This window comes from Rutilus rutilus (genome assembly GCF_951802725.1).
Source record: "Rutilus rutilus genome assembly, chromosome: 6".
NCBI classification, from domain to species: Eukaryota; Metazoa; Chordata; class Actinopteri; order Cypriniformes; family Leuciscidae; genus Rutilus; species Rutilus rutilus.
In genome coordinates this window covers 39102786-39123286 of record NC_140214.1, presented here as the reverse complement: position 1 = coordinate 39123286, position 20501 = coordinate 39102786, and the positions used below count along the sequence as shown (strand labels likewise).

At 40.5% G+C, this 20501-nt stretch overlaps 1 protein-coding gene across 1 annotated transcript; it reads left to right on the top strand.

Annotated features, from left to right (window-relative positions):
* Nucleotides 1-13831: 13831 nt before the first annotated feature.
* Nucleotides 13832-15066, top strand: LOC311292439 (uncharacterized protein). The gene is made up of 4 exons (XM_084412103.1): nucleotides 13832-13929; nucleotides 14014-14133; nucleotides 14262-14387; nucleotides 14726-15066. Exons 1-4 carry the CDS (start codon nucleotides 13881-13883, stop codon nucleotides 14791-14793), a joined length of 363 nt encoding a protein of 120 aa, XP_084268229.1. The 5' UTR covers nucleotides 13832-13880; the 3' UTR covers nucleotides 14794-15066.
* Nucleotides 15067-20501: the final 5435 nt, after the last annotated feature.

The window sequence follows — 20501 nt, the reverse complement described above, 5'->3', positions numbered from 1 at the left end:
CCACAGAACAAGAGCCTGCTAGCTTAGCTTCCAAAGAAAGACGGCTGACACTGTGTACATTCTGTGAGTGAGATCCCACCCTGTATGGGCGGGCTGAAAACATGCGGAACAACGCCATCTACTGGCTGTAGTCTTTAGCCTCTGGCCAGAAAATCCTCCGATGACGCAAAATGACGATTTTTGCGTCATCGGAGGATTTTTTCCAGACAAAAAATACATAAATCTCTTGTCTCAGGGGGATATGAGGGTGGAAAGCATGGTAATTCGAAAATACTACAGGTTTTCTACTAATACAAAGCTTAATGCTAAATCCTGAAGTAACCCTTTAATTCAATCACAAATTCATCTTGATAATGTCAGATAAATTTGAGCAAAACATGGTCAGGTCAAATGTCTGAATCATTTTTGGTCCCAAATTTGTATACTTTTACTGGTAGTCCACTGTATGAATACTTTTTATATGTATATAATATGTCACAGTTTACTTTATTTTGCTATCCTCACTTACATAAATGAAATATAGTGTCCTGCACACACTAGTAAAAAAATATAAAAAATTATATCTGGTGTCTGAATAATTTTTGGTTTGACTGTACATAAACCAGTTTGATGTTTCCCTATTGTGAACAATGAATGATTTAAACCGGAATGTCCTTTTCAGAGTCATGTAATTATATCTTATTTCCTATTATTGAAGCAATACTCTCCCTTTACCAACTTGTTTTTGGATATTGTAGAGGTGTCTGCCCTTTATTCCACTGTCCCACATTTCTCGCCATTTTTTATTCCTGACTTCTTTAATTCTTCCTTTTATTTTTCCTTTACTCAGTGGAATTTGTACTTCAGTGTTCATATGTTGTATTGCCTGTTTGGCCATTTTGTCGACTATTTCATTGCCTTGTACTCCCACATGTGCAGGTACCCATATGAACCTCAGGATTAAACCCATTTTCTGTATTCTAAGCAGATTTATAAGCATCTCATATATTAGTTCTTGTCTTTCTTTTTGTTTTATTGTCCACTTAATTAACTATTTAAAGCTGAACAAATAACTGCCCTTATTGGCTAATTAACTTCCTCCACCCATTGAATAGCCAACAAAATGTCTGTCCTCTGTTGTAAAAAAACGATGCATAATTGGATGTTGACTTGGAATCTCTGAATATATACAGCTGCAGCCGTATGTCCTGATGATCCTTTAACCCATCTGTGAATGTATGGAGCATTGAGGAGTATGCTTGATCCAAATACTGCTGGACAACAACCTCCTTAGGTATAGATTTTTAATTCTTAATCTCATATTGTAGATACAAATTGACTTGAGGCAACCAAGGAGGACTAACTGGAATTTCAGTAATGCATCTTTAGTTTCTGTCCAACCAAAACTTTTGATGTTATCATTTCCATATTCCCAGTAATATTTTAGTATTTCCTTGACTGGATGTGTCTCTAAATGTCCTTTAATATTAATCCAATTAATTGTCTCATTCCCTAAGAGTAATGAGAAATACAGCTGCGGTGCCAGATAAAGTCTCTGCAAATAATCTCCTCACCTTGCACCAGGAATCCATTGCTAGTTTGTATAACCTCTTTCTTGCTTTAGAAGTAATGCCAACAACACTATCAGCAGGCAGAGTGACTTTTATACCCAAAGTTGTGACACCACAAGGGCCCAGCGACTTCAGTCCTATCTCTATAACATCAGTAAATTCTCGTGCAGTACACAAGATATTGGCCAGAAACATGAGGGACAGTTTTGAATTTTCTAAGCTACAGTATGCTTTTCTGGAGAGAGATGGATGTATGGAGGCTACTACCCTGCTCCACCCTATCTTACGGAAAGCACATGACAATACATCTCTTATGGCAATGCTATTTCTTGACATATCTAAGGCTTTTGACACCATTTCCCATGGAGCTATTCTGGAGGCGGCTAGGGGAGCTGGCACTCCGCAACCTCTGAACTAACTACTGAGCTATTTGCGCCATATAGAGTCCATCCTGCTTATTGGTTCAAAAACTATGCACTGTGGAAGGGGAGTGCAAAAGGCCCATACAGAGTTGTGAGTTAAAATCCAGGGCAAAACCATTGATGGGATCGCCTATGCCGATGACTATGATGATGATCTAGTGCTGTTGGCGGAAGACAGCTCTGATCTCCAACTGAAACTTGCAGTTTGTGTATATCATTAGAAACTATGGGAATGTCTCTACCGTCCTTATACCGAAATTGCTCCACTCTCTTGTTCTAGGGGCAGCTCATCACAACATCTTAACGACTCTAGACAGGATGATACAGGCAGCTGTTCGAGCTTTGCTTCGTCTTCCAAAGGACACTCGCTGGCATTCTTGCACGCCCAAATTAACTTAGGTGGTTTAAATATACCATGCTTAGCAACATCGATCCCCCTCCTACAAAGATCAAGAATGACAAAGCTACTGAATAGCACCAATGCATTGGATAAAGCTCTGCAAAACCTACCATTGTTTAAGAAGATCTTGAGCTCAGCAAACAGACCATGCAAAGTGGGGGCTGACGTGATGACATCGGTGTCAGAAGCTAAACTAGCATGGGCCAACTTGTTGTCACAATCAATAAATGGGGTGATCTGACTATACAGGATGTCAACGTTGATAACAATCTGTGGTTAAAGCATGCAGAAAGAATGTTTCCAAGATTGCACATGCGTGGTATCCAGCTATGCGGTTGAGTCCTCTCGACGAAAGCAAGGGAATCAAGAGGGAGGAACCTTCCACCAGATGACATCAAATGCATAGGAGGATGCTGTGTTAGGAAGACCCTGAATCATGTTCTACAGATTTGCGAGATAACACACGACGTAAGATGCGCTCGTCACAATAGAGTCATCAAGAGGCTGGAGGTAAACCTAAAAAGAGAAGCCCTGAGGATTTGGGTTGAGCCAATCATCCCCACTGTGCATTCATTTACTAAACCGGATCTAGTCTTGGAAAAAGGAAATTCAGCCTACATTATGGATGTATTGATTGTGGAAGGCCACAGGATGGAAGAATCGTGGCGAATAAAAACAACGAAGTATACATACAGTCGGCATCTAGTCATAGTTGGGGGCGTGGCGAGGGTGGAGTCGGCGTGGGGGAAAACACTGCGAACATTGTGTGTATTTGAATGACAAAAATGTGGTATTGCGAGTCATTGACGCCTGCCGACCGGCAATGGTACATTGTAAAATTAACTGCAATAGGTTATGATAGCCCTTATTTAATTAAAAACTGGGTCAATGACACAACCAAATGGCCGGAGGTGTCGTTTCCAGACATATTTTGTTATCTGGTTGAATCTCCAAGACATCGCGGCAGCTATAGCGGTGATGTCACGGGTGACAAAAGCGCTTAGCGAGCGGAACCCTTCTTCTGAACCACGAGTTTCCTGAGGGAGCGATTTGTATGCAATACATCCGACTCCGGTTCCGGGTGTGGCAGGAATTTTGCCCGGCCTGAATGGCGCTGATGCACTGCAGGTGCGAGAGAGAGAGAGACACAGCCTTCACATAGGCTTTCCGCTTTACAAATCAAACATAAAAGGGCCATTGAGAGAAGTGGTTGGGGTTGTCGTCGTTGTTGGTTCCGTTTGTTTGTTCTCGGCAGTGAAGTGATTGGGGTGAGAAGGTCTCCTGTTGAAGTGGTCTATATGGGGAGTTAAAATCGGCTGTGGCAAAGCCTCGTTGGGGGAAGACGGCCATCGAAGTCTGCTGGACTTATTTATCGATTGGATCTGTGCTGAGGAGAGAAAGAGTAAAGATAAGTGAACTGATTTCATCTTACCAACAATTGTAAAGCTTGAAGAGGATGCAGTGAATATAGATCTGACGGTTGGGAAAGCTATGTGTTTCAGAGTGTGTTGAAGAGGAACCGAAGATCGAGTATCCCTCACGGGAATGTAATGAATGGATTGAGGTCTCTGATCAGCCCTATTGTGTGAGTGAATTGCAGTGCTTTTGCCTTATTGATATACACTAATGCATTGCTGTGGATTTGAAGTGAACACAAGTGTGGTGTACTTTTGCTGAGCAGCGGCTTCAACTTCTGTTTACACCTGTGTGAAAAGTTATGATATCTGCTCTCCATTTTAACCTCTGAATGTACCGTTATGCTGGCGAAGTACTATTAACCTCTTGTCTGCCTGAGCCCTGTGAGTGTACAGTTATACTGGTGAAGTTCCATCCACCTCTTCTCTGCCTGAGCCCGGTGAGTGTACAGATACACTGGTGAAGTATTATTAACCTCTTCTCTGCCTGAGCCCTGTGAGTGTACAGATACACTGGTGAAGTATTATTAACCTCTTCTCTGCCTGAGCCCTGTGAGTGTACAGATACACTGGTGAAGTATTATTAACCTCTTCTCTGCCTGAGCCCTGTGAGTGTACAGTTACGCTGGTGAAGTACTATTAACCTCTTCTCTGCCTGAGCCCTGTGAGTGTACAGATACACTGGTGAAGTATTATTAACCTCTTCTCTGCCTGAGCCCTGTGAGTGTACAGTTACGCTGGTGAAGTACTATTAACCTCTTCTCTGCCTGAGCCCTGTGAGTGTACAGTTACGCTGGTGAAGTACTATTAACCTCTTCTCTGCCTGAGCCCTGTGAATGTACAGTTACGCTGGTGAAGTACTATTAACCTCTTCTCTGCCTGAGCCCTGTGAGTGAACAGTTACGCTGGTGAAGTACTATTAACCTCTTCTCTGCCTGAGCCCTGTGAGTGTACAGTTACGCTGGTGAAGTACTATTAACCCTCTGGGGACCAAGCTGTTTTTGGGGTCCTTGAGATGTTCTGACATGCTCTGACATTTGTGCTTTTTTCAGTTATTTATAAACATGTTAATGGCAAAGGTGTAAATTCACTCTATATAGCACAAACAGGGCTACCATAATATGCGAGCAACGTGTATGTAGATGTTTGTATTTTTAAGAGAATAATGTTTATGCGTGGTTATTGGAAAAAATTAAAATGAAAGTTGCTGAATTAAGACCACAAAACACATATTAAATATGTGTCCACAAGACTTTTGACTAATTGATGTTGTCCCTTTGAGTTCTAGCTTCAAAATTATGTGAAAATAGTCTTGCTTTATCGTTCACAAAAAAAAAATACATTGATTTAAATGGTGTAAAACATGTTTTGCTTGGAAAGCCAATATGCGAGGGGGAGGAGTAGTTTACACCTTAGATTACCATGTCCCACCCACTCTGCATAATGACTCTGCATAATTAGCCATTCATTCAGGTGTGACACTGACTGAGCCACAATGCAAGGACAAAAGATGTATTTAGAAGAAGACTTATATTGACCATTTAAGATTTCACTTACATCTATCTTGTAAATATGTTTTGCTATTTTATTAAAAATGTTACAATTACAACAATAATTACAATTTCAACAATATTTCAAGTGTACTCTTTCTTTGTAAAAAAGAAAAAGAAAAAAGATTATAGGCCTACATTTTATCATATGTATTCATTATTTTGAATATAGCAAATATATATATATATATATACAGTGAGGAAAATAAGTATTTAAACACCCTGCTATTTTGCAAGTTCTCCCACTTAGAAATCATGGAGGGGTCTGAAATTGTCATCGTAGGTGCATGTCCACTGTGAGAGACATAATCTAAAAAAAAAAAATCCAGCAATCACAATGTATGATTTTTTAACTATTTATTTGTATGATACAGCTGCAAATAAGTATTTGAACACCTGAGAAAATCAATGTTAATATTTGGTACAGTAGCCTTTGTTTGCAATTACAGAGGTCAAACGTTTCCTGTAGTTTTTCACCAGGTTTGCACACACTGCAGGAGGGATTTTGGCCCACTCCTCCACACAGATCTTCTCTAGATCAGTCAGGTTTCTGGGCTGTCGCTGAGAAACACGGAGTTTGAGCTCCCTCCAAAGATTCTCTATTGGGTTTAGGTCTGGAGACTGGCTAGGCCACGCCAGAACCTTGATATGCTTCTTACAGAGCCACTCCTTGGTTATCCTGGCTGTGTGCTTCAGGTCATTGTCATGTTGGAAGACCCAGCCTCGACCCATCTTCATTGCTCTAACTGAGGGAAGGAGGTTGTTCCCCAAAATCTCGCAATACATGGCCCCGGTCATCCTCTCCTTAATACAGTGCAGTCGCCCTGTCCCATGTGCAGAAAAACACCCCCAAAGCATGATGCTACCACCCCCATGCTTCACAGTAGGGATGGTGTTCTTGGGATGGTACTCATCATTCTTCTTCCTCCAAACACTTTAGTGGAATTATGACCAAAAAGTTCTATTTTGGTCTCATCTGACCACATGACTTTCTCCCATGACTCCTCTGGATCATCCAAATGGTCATTGGCAAACTTAAGACGGGCCTTGACATGTGCTGGTTTAAGCAGGGGAACCTTCCGTGCCATGCATGATTTCAAACCATGACGTCTTAGTGTATTACCAACAGTAACCTTGGAAACGGTGGTCCCAGCTCTTTTCAGGTCATTGACCAGCTCCTCCTGTGTAGTTCTGGGCTGATTTCTCACCTTTCTTAGGATCATTGAGACCCCACGAGGTGAGATCTTGCATGGAGCCCCAGTCCGAGGGAGATTGACAGTCATGTTTAGCTTCTTCCATTTTCTAATGATTGCTCCAACAGTGGACCTTTTTTCACCAAGCTGCTTGGCAATTTCCCCGTAGCCCTTTCCAGCCTTGTGGAGGTGTACAATTTTGTCTCTATAGTGTCTTTGGACAGCTCTTTGGTCTTGGCCATGTTAGTAGTTGGATTCTTACTGATTGTATGGGGTGGACAGGTGTCTTTATGCAGCTAACGACCTCAAACAGGTGCATCTAATTTAGGATAATAAATGGAGTGGAGGTGGACATTTTAAAGGCAGACTAACAGGTCTTTGAGGGTCAGAATTCTAGCTGATAGACAGGTGTTCAAATACTTATTTGCAGCTGTATCATACAAATAAATAGTTAAAAAATCATATATTGTGATTGCTGGATTTCTTTTTTTAGATTATGTCTCTCACAGTGGACATGCACCTACGATGACAATTTCAGACCCCTCCATGATTTCCAAGTGGGAGAACTTGCAAAATAGCAGGGTGTTTAAATACTTATTTTCCTCACTGTATATATATATATAATATATATAAATAATATAGTTATATATATAACGTTAGATATGAGCAGAAATTGTTAAACAAAAGCTTAGGCTATTTGATGTGGCAGTATATTCTACAGTAGCCTAAAAACTGTACCCAAATCTAGTCAACAAGTGACTGACTGTAACGTTGTTTTTATGAAATATTAGGGCATATAAATGCTAATTTGCAGTTTAATACGTTGCTTATACAAATACATTTTATTTCAACATATTCCAGTCGATTTTTACTCATCTCAGTAGGCTATAGCAAAGCAGTTTATTCTTTCACACACAGACGCGCGATTCAAACAGTCTTTACAAATATGTACCCTTCATTCATCTCACAGAAAGGCGAGTCATATTATAGAAATGCGATTCATCTTTTTGCGGTTTGCATAGGCCTACACTAACGTTATTCCATAACGTTATTCCACATCAACACTTGAGAAAAGAAAACAGCCTACCTCACTCCTCAGCGGGATCTGCTCCTCATATCAGGAGATATTGCTCCTCATATCAGCACTGTTCTGAGAAACTTTTCTCCATAAGGTAGGTTATATTATGCCTCACTCGATTGCAACGCGCTTTGTTTACAGCTGATGTGGGCGTTCTCAGAATTTGCGTTTGAATAGCACGCGCTCTCCGGGGAGTGGTCAAATTACTTTTGAATGGCTCGTAATGAGCTCGACTGGAGTCGCTCTCTTTTTGTACAGATTACAGAAGCTGAGAATATTTGTTTTTTATATAAATTACTTAATTTAAAAGATGCAATCTCAAGCTTTATGCCCGTGGGTCTGTTTGCCTGTTTGACTGAATTTTCGCGGAGTTATAGATCATTTTCGAACGCGTTTCAAATGGGAGTTTACTGACAGAGAGAAGGCAGAAATCGCATCATGTTAATTTTTCTTTATTTGTCAAAAAGCAAAACACTTTATTTTTATTGTGAGTATACAGAAAAAAAATAGAAACTGAACAGGATCGATTGATGTATTACACGAAAATGACAAAATTAACAGAGCATTTAGTGTTTATTTTCATTGCTAAAAAAAAAAACCGACCAAAACGCGCGGGCGCGTTTTTGGTCCCCAGAGGGTTAACCTCTTCTCTGCCTGAGCCTTGTGAGTGTACAGCTACGCTGGTGAAGTGCTATTAATTTCTTCTCTGCCTGAGCCCTGAGAGTGTACAGCTACGCTGGTGAAATACCATTAACCTCTTCTCTGCCTGAGCCCTGAAGGAACATATTGCTGTGGAAAAATCCTTACTTTTCTACTCACCGTCTGAGTCCTGAAGAATGCAGCATTGCTGGTGAAGTAAGCTCTTAACCCATTGTCTCACTACTGTGCACTGACGAAAGTATCCTGTACTGAGAAGAATCCTTACCTTCCTACTTACCGTCTGAGTCCTGAAGTATGCAGCATCGCTGGTGAAGTAAGCTTTTAAATCACTGTCTCACTACTGTGCACCGACGAAAGTATCCTGTACTAAGAAGAATCCTTACCTTCCTACTTACTGTCTGAGCCCTGAAGTATGCAGCATCGCTGGTGAAGTAAGCTTTTAAACCACTGTCTCACTACTGTCCACCGACGAAAGTACCTACCTGTAGTTGAAGAAGACCTGGAGGACACTGAAGTCTACTACGCTGGTGCTCATTGATAAATTGTGTTCAATAAAGATTGTTTCTTCTTTGAAAATTATCTCTTGTCTGTTTCGTCCATCTGTTGCGGACCTGTGGTGTCGGCTCCCCACGGTGGTGTTTGGGTTAGGGGTGGCTGGTCATCCGAGTCCGCTCCGGTGACAGTAACATTAGCCTATAACTCAATCAACTTATGTTGCATACTATAACTCCATAAAGCCTTGTCACTTACCAATTGTACGTATGCTTCACTTCAAACTATTAATCCTTTTGTAAAACGGTGATCACTCAGTAGTACGAAGTTGCCGAGGGACTGTGCTGACAGTTATCCCTAAAGTCCTCTAACGTTAGTAACTCACAGACTGCAGTCTACTCCATAGGTTCACGGCTCGCGTCATGAGCCTTCAGCTGATAACGCTAATGTGAATGAGACATCCCTTATGAAAAACAACTATAGGAATCTATAGGAATCTTGTAGTATATTGGGACAAAATATTATAGTAATCCTATAGGAATACTGTAGTATTTTGGGACATACTATAGAAGTACTATAGAGGTATTACAGAACATCACATAAGTATTATACACTACTATAGAAATCTTATAGGATTACTATAGTTCTTTTTCGTAAGGGATGTAGACAAAACTAGCCCAAAAATCGACCACCCTGAAACATCTACCAGTTATTATTTTGTATAAAGGCCTTATGTACGGACCGTCGGGGAGGGGACTTAGGTCTATTGGAATCACTATGAGAGACATTTCAGACATGTGCCTTCTAGCTATCACTGGATCCCTCAAATGTATCAAAGTGGTCACCTCAGCTTAATGACTCTGTTAAAGATGATCTTTCCCTGAATTATGCCATTGTTAGCGTCCCTTGGATGTATTTCGGATGATTTGTAGGACAGGGACAACCTGGGAAACCCTCCAGTCACCACTCAGGTGCAGTTTCACTATTAGTTTGACTAAACCACTTGATAACCCTTTAATAAAAAAAGAGTAAATATAGCCCAGCTACGAGTGCTCTCCGAGATGTTCGCGAAGTATCTTGCATCTGGCTGGGTATCAACACTGATAGCTCCAACCCTTCAATCCAAACCTTTGAAAGTAACATTGCGTTTGAATGGCAGAGCGTACACGTCAGCGGGTCAGGCCAGTGCTGAACTTTTTGGGATCTCCGTGGATCTTCTCTTGGAAAGTTCAGAGAAGCGAATGCGTGATCAGTGGCATTTAGGACCTGCATACCGCTGAGATCCGCATCCACGCCCAGGCAAGCGGGAGGGCCTGGTCCCTCACAATCCGAGGACCATGGACAGGGTCAGAGAACCAGTGTCGCCTCTCATGCGCCCCCTCTGTGGAGGAGTAGGTCACAGAGAAGGCGAGACTCGCGCAAGAAGAGGGATCTGAGGGAGGTGATCCAGCACAAGCGCACACAGCGTCGGTGATGGATCACCTTCCCTGAGGGCTTGATTATATCGCAGCCCTCTCCCCTCTTTTTCCGACTCCCATGCGCTTCTTACATAAGGCCTGAGTTTGGGCCCATGATGAGAACAATGTTCTGATGTCCCGCCTCGGCTTGGTTAGTGAGACCGCCTCTTCAGGTATGTAAAAAGGTGGTAGACAGCATGTTGTATGGGCTTCTTTTGTGAGTATGTGATGGCTTCCCTTGTTGTCGTATGTAAGATAAATCGAGGTGTGCCACCCCTCATTCTAGTTGTAAACTATGTTTATAGCTTAGGCTTCCTCTCATGGTGAGAGCATTTGAATTGAAAGCATCATTCATATGAATATATTTTTAGCGGAGAGTTAAGTGATAGAACATCATTCTATAAAGAAGAATGGGAATGTTTATGCTGCCGTTTTTTTTTTTTTTACACACATCTGTGTTAGCCGTTGGGCTATTAGCCACCTAACGGTAGAGTAGTTGGTCTCTCTCTCAAACCCCCCCCCCCCCCCCCCAGTTTTTTACTCATTCAGATAAAACAATATATTGATTTAAAATTTGTAAAACATGTTTTGTGTAAGAAAGCTTTATGCGAGGAGGCATGAATCATCATGAATATTGATGTTTCACACCTGAGAAAGACCCTCCCATAATGGTCCTATCAGGTGCTATCAGGCCCTGTTACAATATGTTATATATTATTATATATTGTCAGAAGGATGTGACAGACTATGTATGGTTAAATGTGTATGTGACGTCATTTGAGATGCGTGAACACATGAAGTTAAAGCACTGAGAAGTATGCGGTTGTGAGATTCTTTATTTGTAGAAAATAGAGTGATTGACAGAGTGAACCAAGCATATAACAAGGCCCTATCATTATGAGGAACCTTGCACAAAGAATGAGGAGAGATTTAAAAAAGAATGGCTTTTTGATTGTTTGGATCTATTTACAACACAACATAATCCAAAGATACACAACAAATGACAAAAAAGCACATTATTGAATACACTGATCTAAAGAAAGAGCCTTGAACAGTCACACACCTTTGTGCCATTTCTGAAACATAGTACATACCTGTCATTTCCAAGGTGTTTGATTTTTCACTTTACCATGTTCATGTACAGAGACTCATGTGAATGTTGCAGTCAGCAGGACTCAGTGGCATCTGGTCCCTGTAAAAAAACAATCAAGAGAAACTATAAGGCTGCCAGATTTTGGGAATACATTTTAGATTATTCTGGTTAAAATTGCGAATGATCATTCTAGAATGATAATTTTTATCAAGCTTGTATATTTAATTTCAGTAATTTCACTTAAATGACAATTAATTTGTAATTTTCATTGCCATTTAAGTGAAATTACTGAACTTAAATATACAAGCTTGATAAAAATTATCATTCTAGAAGAAAGTTTCTGATGGCACTTAGAGGCTTTTGCATCTGAACTCTTCATATATATATAATGAACACCAGGTTTGTTGTGCCTTGTAGGCATATAGGCTACGTGTATGCGTAGATAGTAGGCTTCACTAGGCCTCCCTAAATGTGAGTTTCCAGTTAAGGGCACTTGTTGCCAGCCTTCTGGTTATTAGATAGTCGGCCTCACCAGGCCTCCCTAGTGGTTCTTCTGTAAGAGGCAGCTTCTGAAGGCGAGCTTGCGCCCTAGCATGACTAATGGTCATTTACTGCTACTGGTTCCCTCCTGGAACCTCTTTTATCTAGCCTACAGCTTGGTTTGCCTACCGGGCAGACCATGTACTCCCGTCACTATGAGTACTCGGCCTCCTGAGTCTGGTCAGACGGTTGTAGGCCTCTCGTGAGGCCTCCCAGTTCGATCAGCCCTTAGGCCTTTTCAAGTCTCAGTGTTTTGAAACACAAACATTGGGTTGATCCGTGGATAGAGCAGATAAACTCCCCTCGCTACCAAGGGTTGTAAGCACTATGCTGAGTCATGTTCTCCGGGATCCCCCTTCTCTGAGGTCCAGGCTGAGGTCAGCTTCACAGTCCCTCAGGTTTCTCTGTCTTCGGGACAGACAGGAAGTTGGCCAGACTGAAGTGTCCAATGTAAGTGACATTGGTACTTCCTAGTGGCATTTCGGGTGAGTATGTTCCCCTGAATAGTGATTGGCTGGGGCTTCTTCAAGTTCCCTAGCCACATTCACTAGAAGGGACCCCTTCTAAATTTGAAGCTGTGGTCCTAGGCCCTTGAGCAGGCCCTGGTAGGCCTTTCATTAAACAGTGTTTATGGAGGTTTTCCTGTGGAACATATAGCTTGGGCTATGACTGTAGGGAATGCTGTCACTAACATCCCAGTGTGACCAGAGTGTGAGTGGTTCTGGCATTTCATTTGAATTTTGCTGGTTCTGACAGTTGCCACTGCAAACTGGCAGTCACTCCCCTTAGCATAGTGGTGTTGGTATATCGTTCCCCAAAGGGTCAATTGACGCAGTGCAAGTTCCTTTTCGAAAGGCAACGTATAGGTTACGACTGTAACCTCTGTTCACTGTAAACAGGGAACGAGACACTGCGTCTTTTCGCCATGCCTCGGGGCCTGCCGACCAAACAGTCCCTTCAGACGATAAGGTGAATGTCATGTTCGCAAGGCGCCCCTTTTATACTTCTGGGTCGCACGGAGATGATGTCATGGGCTGTCGCCAATCAATAGGATTGCCGTGATTTGAAAGTGATTTCAGACACCTGTCACGACTTAGGTGTTCCCCAAAGCGCCAATCAACGTTCTCAAGCAACAGAGGTTACAGTCGTAACCTAGATGAACCCAGTGGTCTGGGTAAAAAAATAACCCCACAAATTTTAGAGTGAGAGGAGAAAGAAAGCAGTTATCTTCTAACAAAGCAAATGTGAATGGTGTTGTCTGTTTAATAGAGTTCTTTGCTCCTTTTGCTTTCACTTCAATGTTTTATGATGCTGTTAATGTACTTGCCGTTAAATAAAATTACTTGATTAGGCTGTTTAATGTCCATTCACTTCCTTAATTACCAATATATATAAATAATTAATTCATTAATATAGCCTAAATAAAATATATAAATTACATTTGCTTGATATGGAAATAACCCATAATGAGACTAAAATTAGCCCAGTGTTTACTCAGAGTTTACCCTGCTGGGTTAAAATGTTTAAGCCAGCATTTGTTATGTCCGATATTTACCCAGTTAGTGCTAGAATGCCAAATGGGTTGTTTTTAGTTGTTTTGGTTGTTTTGTCCATTTTTGGTGTAGGATCTGAAGAATGGGTTTGCCAAAACGATTAACCAAAGAAAATTATTTCTTGTTGCAGTATAATTGATTTATCTCAAACGATAACCTCAATGTTAGAAATTTGCGTGAGCATGTGTGTGTGACAACATTTGAGATAAGTTAACAAAGAGCAGCATGGATTAAAAGGAATAGGAAATGTTTGCATAGCTATCGAAATGCTTCTGGAGAAGTACTGGGAGGGAGACAAAGCGCTTTCTACAGAAATTCAGTGAGTCTCAACTTGTTTAAGATTTCAGTTTCCTTTTCATAGTAACTGTCATAGTACATTGGTAACATCATAAAGAGTCCTAAACCCACCCCTTTCTGAACAGACATAAAAGAAACTGAAGCATTATTTCTGTATAGTCACTCAGTTCCTGACACAGGATGAATCTGCAGGTCTCCGTCGTTCTTCTTTTCATTTCTCTCACTGGAGGTACAGAAAACAGCAAGTATTTAAATGTATTATTTGCTAATCATACTGTAGAGCGCTAACTCAATGTCTCTCTCTGTCTGTAAGGTTATTCTCTCAGGTGTTACTCCTGCACATATGCTATGACGGGTTCCTGTGAAGGAAAAGTGGAGACATGTGAAGCTGGAGTTTCTAAATGTTCAAGCACTACGGTGGTACAATCTTCCGGTAAGTCCAGTATAATGTGGAAATCTGCTGTATAAGTGATACCGCTGGAGAGAAAGTATACTTGTTAACTGCTAATATTGGAATTGTTTTATTATCTTATTATATGGACATTTATGTCTTTTTTACAGGTTCCTCTAAGGTGGTCATCACAACTAAAGGGTGCGCACCTGAATGTGTACCAGCGACTGGAACGCCATTAACTGGAGGGACAGCGACTTTGAGCTGCTGTGACACTGATCTTTGCAATGCAGCAGGTATTGGCCTTTGTTTGATCATGCACTAGCAGTTTGATTTCATCCACAGTAACTTAAAATGAGGAAATTATACAAACAATAATTCAATATGAACAAGTGATTGTTAATAAGCAGCACAATATCAAAAGTAGTCAAACATAGTGTAAAGCTATAGCAGCATGAAAAGGAGAAGCTTATGAATTAGTCTAGGACTTTCAGAGTTTTATTGTTTTTAAAAAACTGTGAGAAATGAATCAATGAACATGCAGTTTTCATAACTATTATTATCAATATTATTATTATTGTAAGTATTAGTAGTGGAGTGTTAATAGTACTAATTTCCTTCCTGTCTTGATTAGATGGAGTGTATAAGGGAAGCTTCCTCTTGCTCGTGTCTCCTCTGCTCTTCTACTTCCTGTTTCACTGAGTCCAGCTGAACTTCAGATTCTACAGCAAAGACCATCAAACAAACTCAATATGATACACAATCTGAATAAAGCTTGTTTGTTGCTCTGCTGTTATTAGGTTTAAGGAACTGAAAATATGTACTTTTTTAACATAAAAAAATTACTTCATTAAAACTACCACATGACATTTATTTGCATAAAGGAAAAGTTATTATAGAATGTAATAAAGAATTAAATAAAAACGTTGCCTTTTTTAAAAGTGTGATGAACGTCTGTAATAAAACATTTACTTCTATCTCAGTGAGTGACCGGAAATTTGTTTAACTTTTGGTTCAATTAGTAAGCGTCATACAGGGTTCTCAAGTCTCATGCATAGGCCTATTTCACAAAATGGCGACCGAGACCGGAAGTAGGGTAGCGATACTTCCGGTCGCGCCGCCGCCCACTACGATCGCCATTCATTCTCAAAATGGACTGTGCACAGCTTGTTTTCTCTGTCATTAATATATCTGACAAAAGTAAGAATAGCAGATGTTGTCCGTTTTGTTGATAGTTTTCAGGGAGCTGTGACAAGATCGAAATTGGACAAAGGTTACAAATTATTCTTGACGTTTGCTTACATAAAAAAAAAAGTTCCATTCATTTAAATGGCACTTGATGACTAAGCTCACACTTACTATAGCTAAACAAAATAAATAAATAAATTGAAATGATGTCTGATTGTAGGCTATGTTTGAAATCTAGTGGCTTTTGTTAAAATGTCATGTTATTAAGTGTTAGTTTGTCCCGGAGATTGCAGCAATCTTCCACTAGTGACTAGTGACTAGATTATGGCTCATTTTTCATGTTACCACCATGAATGAAACTAAGAATTGTACATCTTTACAGTGAATTTGACCTAAAGTTGCTAGTAGGTCTAATAATGAAATTAAGGCAAAAAATAAAAAAATGGTTAGACTAAAAACATGAATGAAGTGAGTGATATTACATGGTTTAAAAAATCATGATGTTACAAAATCACATTTTACTGTCGGGTCCCCTTATGAAAAGAAAATATATTTCCCTATATATGAATGATCAATATATTAAATGGTTTAACAGTAAATATACAGAATAATATATTGTGTTAATATTACAATATATTGAATAATACATAAAGAATTTTCATATATTTAAAAAGGTGAGACATATATTTACTAATATATCATAATGTATGTAATTTTATATTCAGTAATACACTTCATAATATATAGGCCTACAGGGATTAAAGTTCTCAGTCGCTACGAGAGTATACGACGGATTTCCGTCAATATCAGGGTTCCCCCCTGTCCTTATGTCTTAAATTCACTGTTCATAATTTTAATGCTGTAAATATGCTCACATTTCTCAAATAGTGTAATAAATGTCTTAATTTTAGTTTGAATGGGAAAGACGAGATGTAGGCTATTCACCCTGCTTAGGGGGATGTGATCAAAGCCTGGAGTGGAGCAAAAGCACGTTCTCTCCACTCTAAGCGTTCTGTTATCACTCCGCTCCTGATCCACTCCAGGTTTTCCAGTCCCGCTCACGGAAAAACTGCTCCGTGTTCACTCATTTTTAAGGAAGTTACAGAAAACAACTTCTACAAACAATTTTAATTTGCCAACAGTTAATAATAATAAATAAAAGTGCATGACGTGCAAATCAGATAACAATCAAGTGCAATATAAACATGTTTTGTCAGGGCATCACTCCCGAACCGGCATCAACACTCCATTTTCAACATCTGCTTCCTCCTTCACACCACAGACACGTCTTTTTGCCGTCTGTTGTCTGGCGTGACTTCTCCCCAGTTGTTCCATGAAAACCTGCAAAGCACGGCCTGCGGTGTAAGATATCTATGACCGGACTCTCGTAGACTCGTAAGTTACACGGACTTCATCCTCCGTGAAGTGCTTAACACACAAAAAAGTGCCCCTCTTCTCTCGGTATAGCCCAAATCCAGCGCTTTTTCAACATTTCGTCACAAGGAAAGCTGTGCAATTATAAATAGGGTTAATGTTTCTTCTATGAGTGCAAACATAAAAAGGTACGCAACAGGACTGGCTGCTTTTAGTCTCCACATTTGTCCTCCTACTGCTACTGCTAGCGCTTTCACCGGAAAAGAGTTTACCCTACTTCCGGTCTCGGCGGCCATTTTTGTGAAATAGGCCTATTGGCCGTGAGACACACGCAATTCGCTCCGTGCACGGCGACCGTTGACGTTCGAACTTGAGTGTGTGGGCCAGTACTTCCGGTGAAAACTTCCGGTGATCTGACAGCGAGAGCGAGAGACAACAGCGTCCGAGTTCCATTACCACAGAGATATTTTTTCACAATGAGTGTTTTTAGGATTCAAGAGAGGTGACTTGCCTTTCAGAGGGTGACAGCCTCAGCACTTCATCGTTGTGTGCCGTTATGTACCATTTCGTCACGTTACAACAGTCAGCTTTTATGCATTCCCCGTTGACGCTGCGGTACGGGCTGAGTGGATGCAGAAGATCCAGAGGGAGGACTTCAACCCGACCAAATTTTTAAATGCATATAATATTCAGTGTATTTCACCTGTGCATTTCTATGCTTTCTATTACTGCATTTATTTTGTGCAAGTGAGATGAGTAAAGATCTGTTTCATAAATCATTATCTGTCTGGTGTTTATAAGCAGCACATACAGTATTTTACTACGTGTAAAATATACACAAATACCTACATTAAATTGTTTGTGGTACCTACAGTTAAAAATGTAAATGTAAAATATTTGATGATAATATTGATCGAGAAATTGATGTAAGTCAGTAAAAATATATGCGCAGAATTGAGAAAATATTATTTATGGAGATAAATTGTAGCCTAGATCAGGGCAAACATGTGAATGCTCATGGTGCATTTTATGCAAACAACTCGTAGTCGTAATCGTAGTTGTAACTCTATATTTACAGTAGGCATAATTGTCATTGAGTATGTGTATGCAGCATGAGTCAAATACAATCTTCTGTTCATGAACAGTTGCATTTCATTGATTAATCTGACTATGCATCCGTGCATTTAATTGCCATTGGCTCGTGTGATAGTAATATGGATCTAAGTAGTATTTTAAGTGATAATTGATTCTATAAACAACTATAAAAGATAATTTTAGGCTTTCTCCGGCTCCCTGCACCGGGCGTAATGCGAAACTGGAAGTGTCTACGCGCACACTCGCTGATCCGAAATCCAAAATGGCAGCCACGTGCAACTAGTCTCAACCATAGACTGTAAAAAAATATGGACGACGCCCCTTCGCTCTCTTCCATTGATGAGAACTGAAGCCGCCAGAGTCCCGATATGGCGCTGACATATTGGAACTTGAGTCTGCGCAGTAGCGATCTCGGGACCAGACCTGCGCAGTAGTGAGCAGGAAGTAAAGCCGCGAAATCAACGCTCCGCCCTCACTCTCGCAGAATAGAGACAGAGCGCAACGCGTCATAATCTGAAGACCACGCCCACCCAGGGGGAAAACAAACCAACGCTCTCCATTGACTTTGCATTGCGAGAGGCTGCCTCCTTGTCATTTCTTGCTTCTAACAAAAGACAGAAAAATGCCTAAAAGCTGCTATGTGACAAGGTGTACAGCAAACAAGCTAAGAAACCCAGAAATAAGTTTTCATAAGCTGTCGACCCCAAAAAACGAGCGTTTGAGGACATAAAAGTGGATACAGGCTGGAACGAATGGGTAAATTGTGGGATCCTGACACTCAGTATGCACTAAAAATACACTACGTGTGCAGTAAGTTAAACATTTGGTCACTGGTGAGTCAAATATCCAAATGTCAGCTTTATATATTATATTTCTGTAAGATAAACTATCCTGTATTGCCGATTACGGTCTCCTCCAGCGGGCGTACGTTAGTTCTCAGAGTCATGAGACACGTGACGCTCTGTCTCAACTGCCTGTATCCACTTTTATGTCCTAAACACTCGTTTTTTGGGGTCGAGAGCTAATAAAAACTTATTTGTTTTTTTTTAGTTTGTTTGCTGTACACCTTGTCACACAGCAGCTTTTAGGCATTTTTCTGTCTTTTGTTAGAAGCAAGAAATGACAAGGATCGAGGCAGCCTCTCGCAATGCAAAGTCAATGGGGACGGTTGGTTTGTTTTCCCCCTGGGTGTGGGCGTGGCCTAAATGCGCTCTGTCTCTATGCACTCAGGGAGAGTGGATTCTGCACACTTTTTTTAAAATTGATTGCAGTACGACAAGAGGCTTGTTAAAATAAAGTAAATACAATCTCCTCAATCCTCCGAAGATCCCGAAAAAATGTCCGTTGGTGCTTCAGTGACTACTTCGCTCAGAGAACCTGTCAATCACAACTGTCAATCATGACGTTACACCACCGCATCACGTAACTAACTAAAAACCAACTTATTTTTGAAACAGACACAACAAAAACGACAGCAAATGAAAGAAACCACCTTTCGAAAAAAGATATTTGAAGTGTAATTTAATTGTTTAGTTGGTCTCACGTCCCGTTGAATAACACGGGGAGGCGGGGCTTATGACCTATACTAGGACCAGTCACCGGGGGGCGATCGAGGCTTGTGCGGCACGCTTGGTCTCAACCAGTTCACACGCTCACACGCCACACTTACTTTTGAGTGTGTAGCAAAAGAGTATGCACGTTCTGGGACATACTTCGATGACTTCATGCAACGTGAACGAGAACGTGGTTGCCTAGTTACGCACACCATGACTGTTAACAAAACATTTTACATTTCATTCATTCTTATATGTCCAATATAACTGTATTTACTATTCCCATCTTTTTTTCCTCATAGTTTTTTCCAAAATACATTTACAATGTGTCCTACCAAATTGAGGAGTGAAGCAGGCTGTCGTCGTAGATCAACCAAACGCAGGTCGTTTGTGAGGCGGCTGGTTCTGACGTTCATGTGCAATGTGTGTAACGAAAGCTAAAATATTGAAAGTTTATAGTATAATGTATTATATTTTATACTTATGTATAATACTCAAAAATACCCCGATGAAAATGAACCATGCTTTTACTATAGTAAAAGTGTAGTAACCATGTTTCTTTGGTTGGATTGATAAAGTTAACATTTGTACAGCCACAGTATTACTACAAATAAGTCAGTGTGGTTAAACTATGGTTAGTGTAGTAAAAGGTGTTTTTTTTTTTTCATAAGGGTTTATAGTAAGGTAACATAAATCTAAGACAGAAACATCAGAAGAAATACATTAAAAAAAGACACTTGCATGACACTGTACTTTTTATTTCATCGGACCCTACAAGATAAACACGGTACTTTTTGGCACAACATAACCCCATTAATATTACGAGACAATAAAATATAACTTTAATAAGGGTTCAACATTTGAATTCTTACACTTAAAAACTGAGGGCGAATCTCCGCGGCTGCATCCGGCTGCCATGTTTACATCACCATAGATACCACCATCACCACAAAGCTCCTCCCTCCCGCACGCAATGGGTTGTGGGCAATATTAGCCGTTAGAGTGTGCATTGATCTGCACTTCGAATAGGGGATTATCACGCTTCCGGGTTTCATGGGTGGGATTTGTCAACTCTGTGCATATCCACTTCCGGCGCAGTTCAACAATGGCTGAAACGAAGGCTAGATGTCACTGCTCTGTTCCACTTTGTAAATCAAACAAACAACGCCAACCCTACTTAAGTTTTCATGGATTCCCGAC

What these genes read in the sequence shown, in the direction of transcription:
- LOC311292439 (XM_084412103.1), top strand. Translation starts at nt 13,881, where the DNA reads ATGAATCTGCAGGTCTCCGTCGTTCTTCTTTTCATTTCTCTCACTGGA. An exon ending in TTTCATTTCTCTCACTGGAG is followed by an intron (nt 13,930 to 14,013) that starts GTACAGAAAACA and finishes TCTGTCTGTAAG; the next exon opens with GTTATTCTCTCAGGTGTTAC. An exon ending in TACGGTGGTACAATCTTCCG is followed by an intron (nt 14,134 to 14,261) that starts GTAAGTCCAGTA and finishes TCTTTTTTACAG; the next exon opens with GTTCCTCTAAGGTGGTCATC.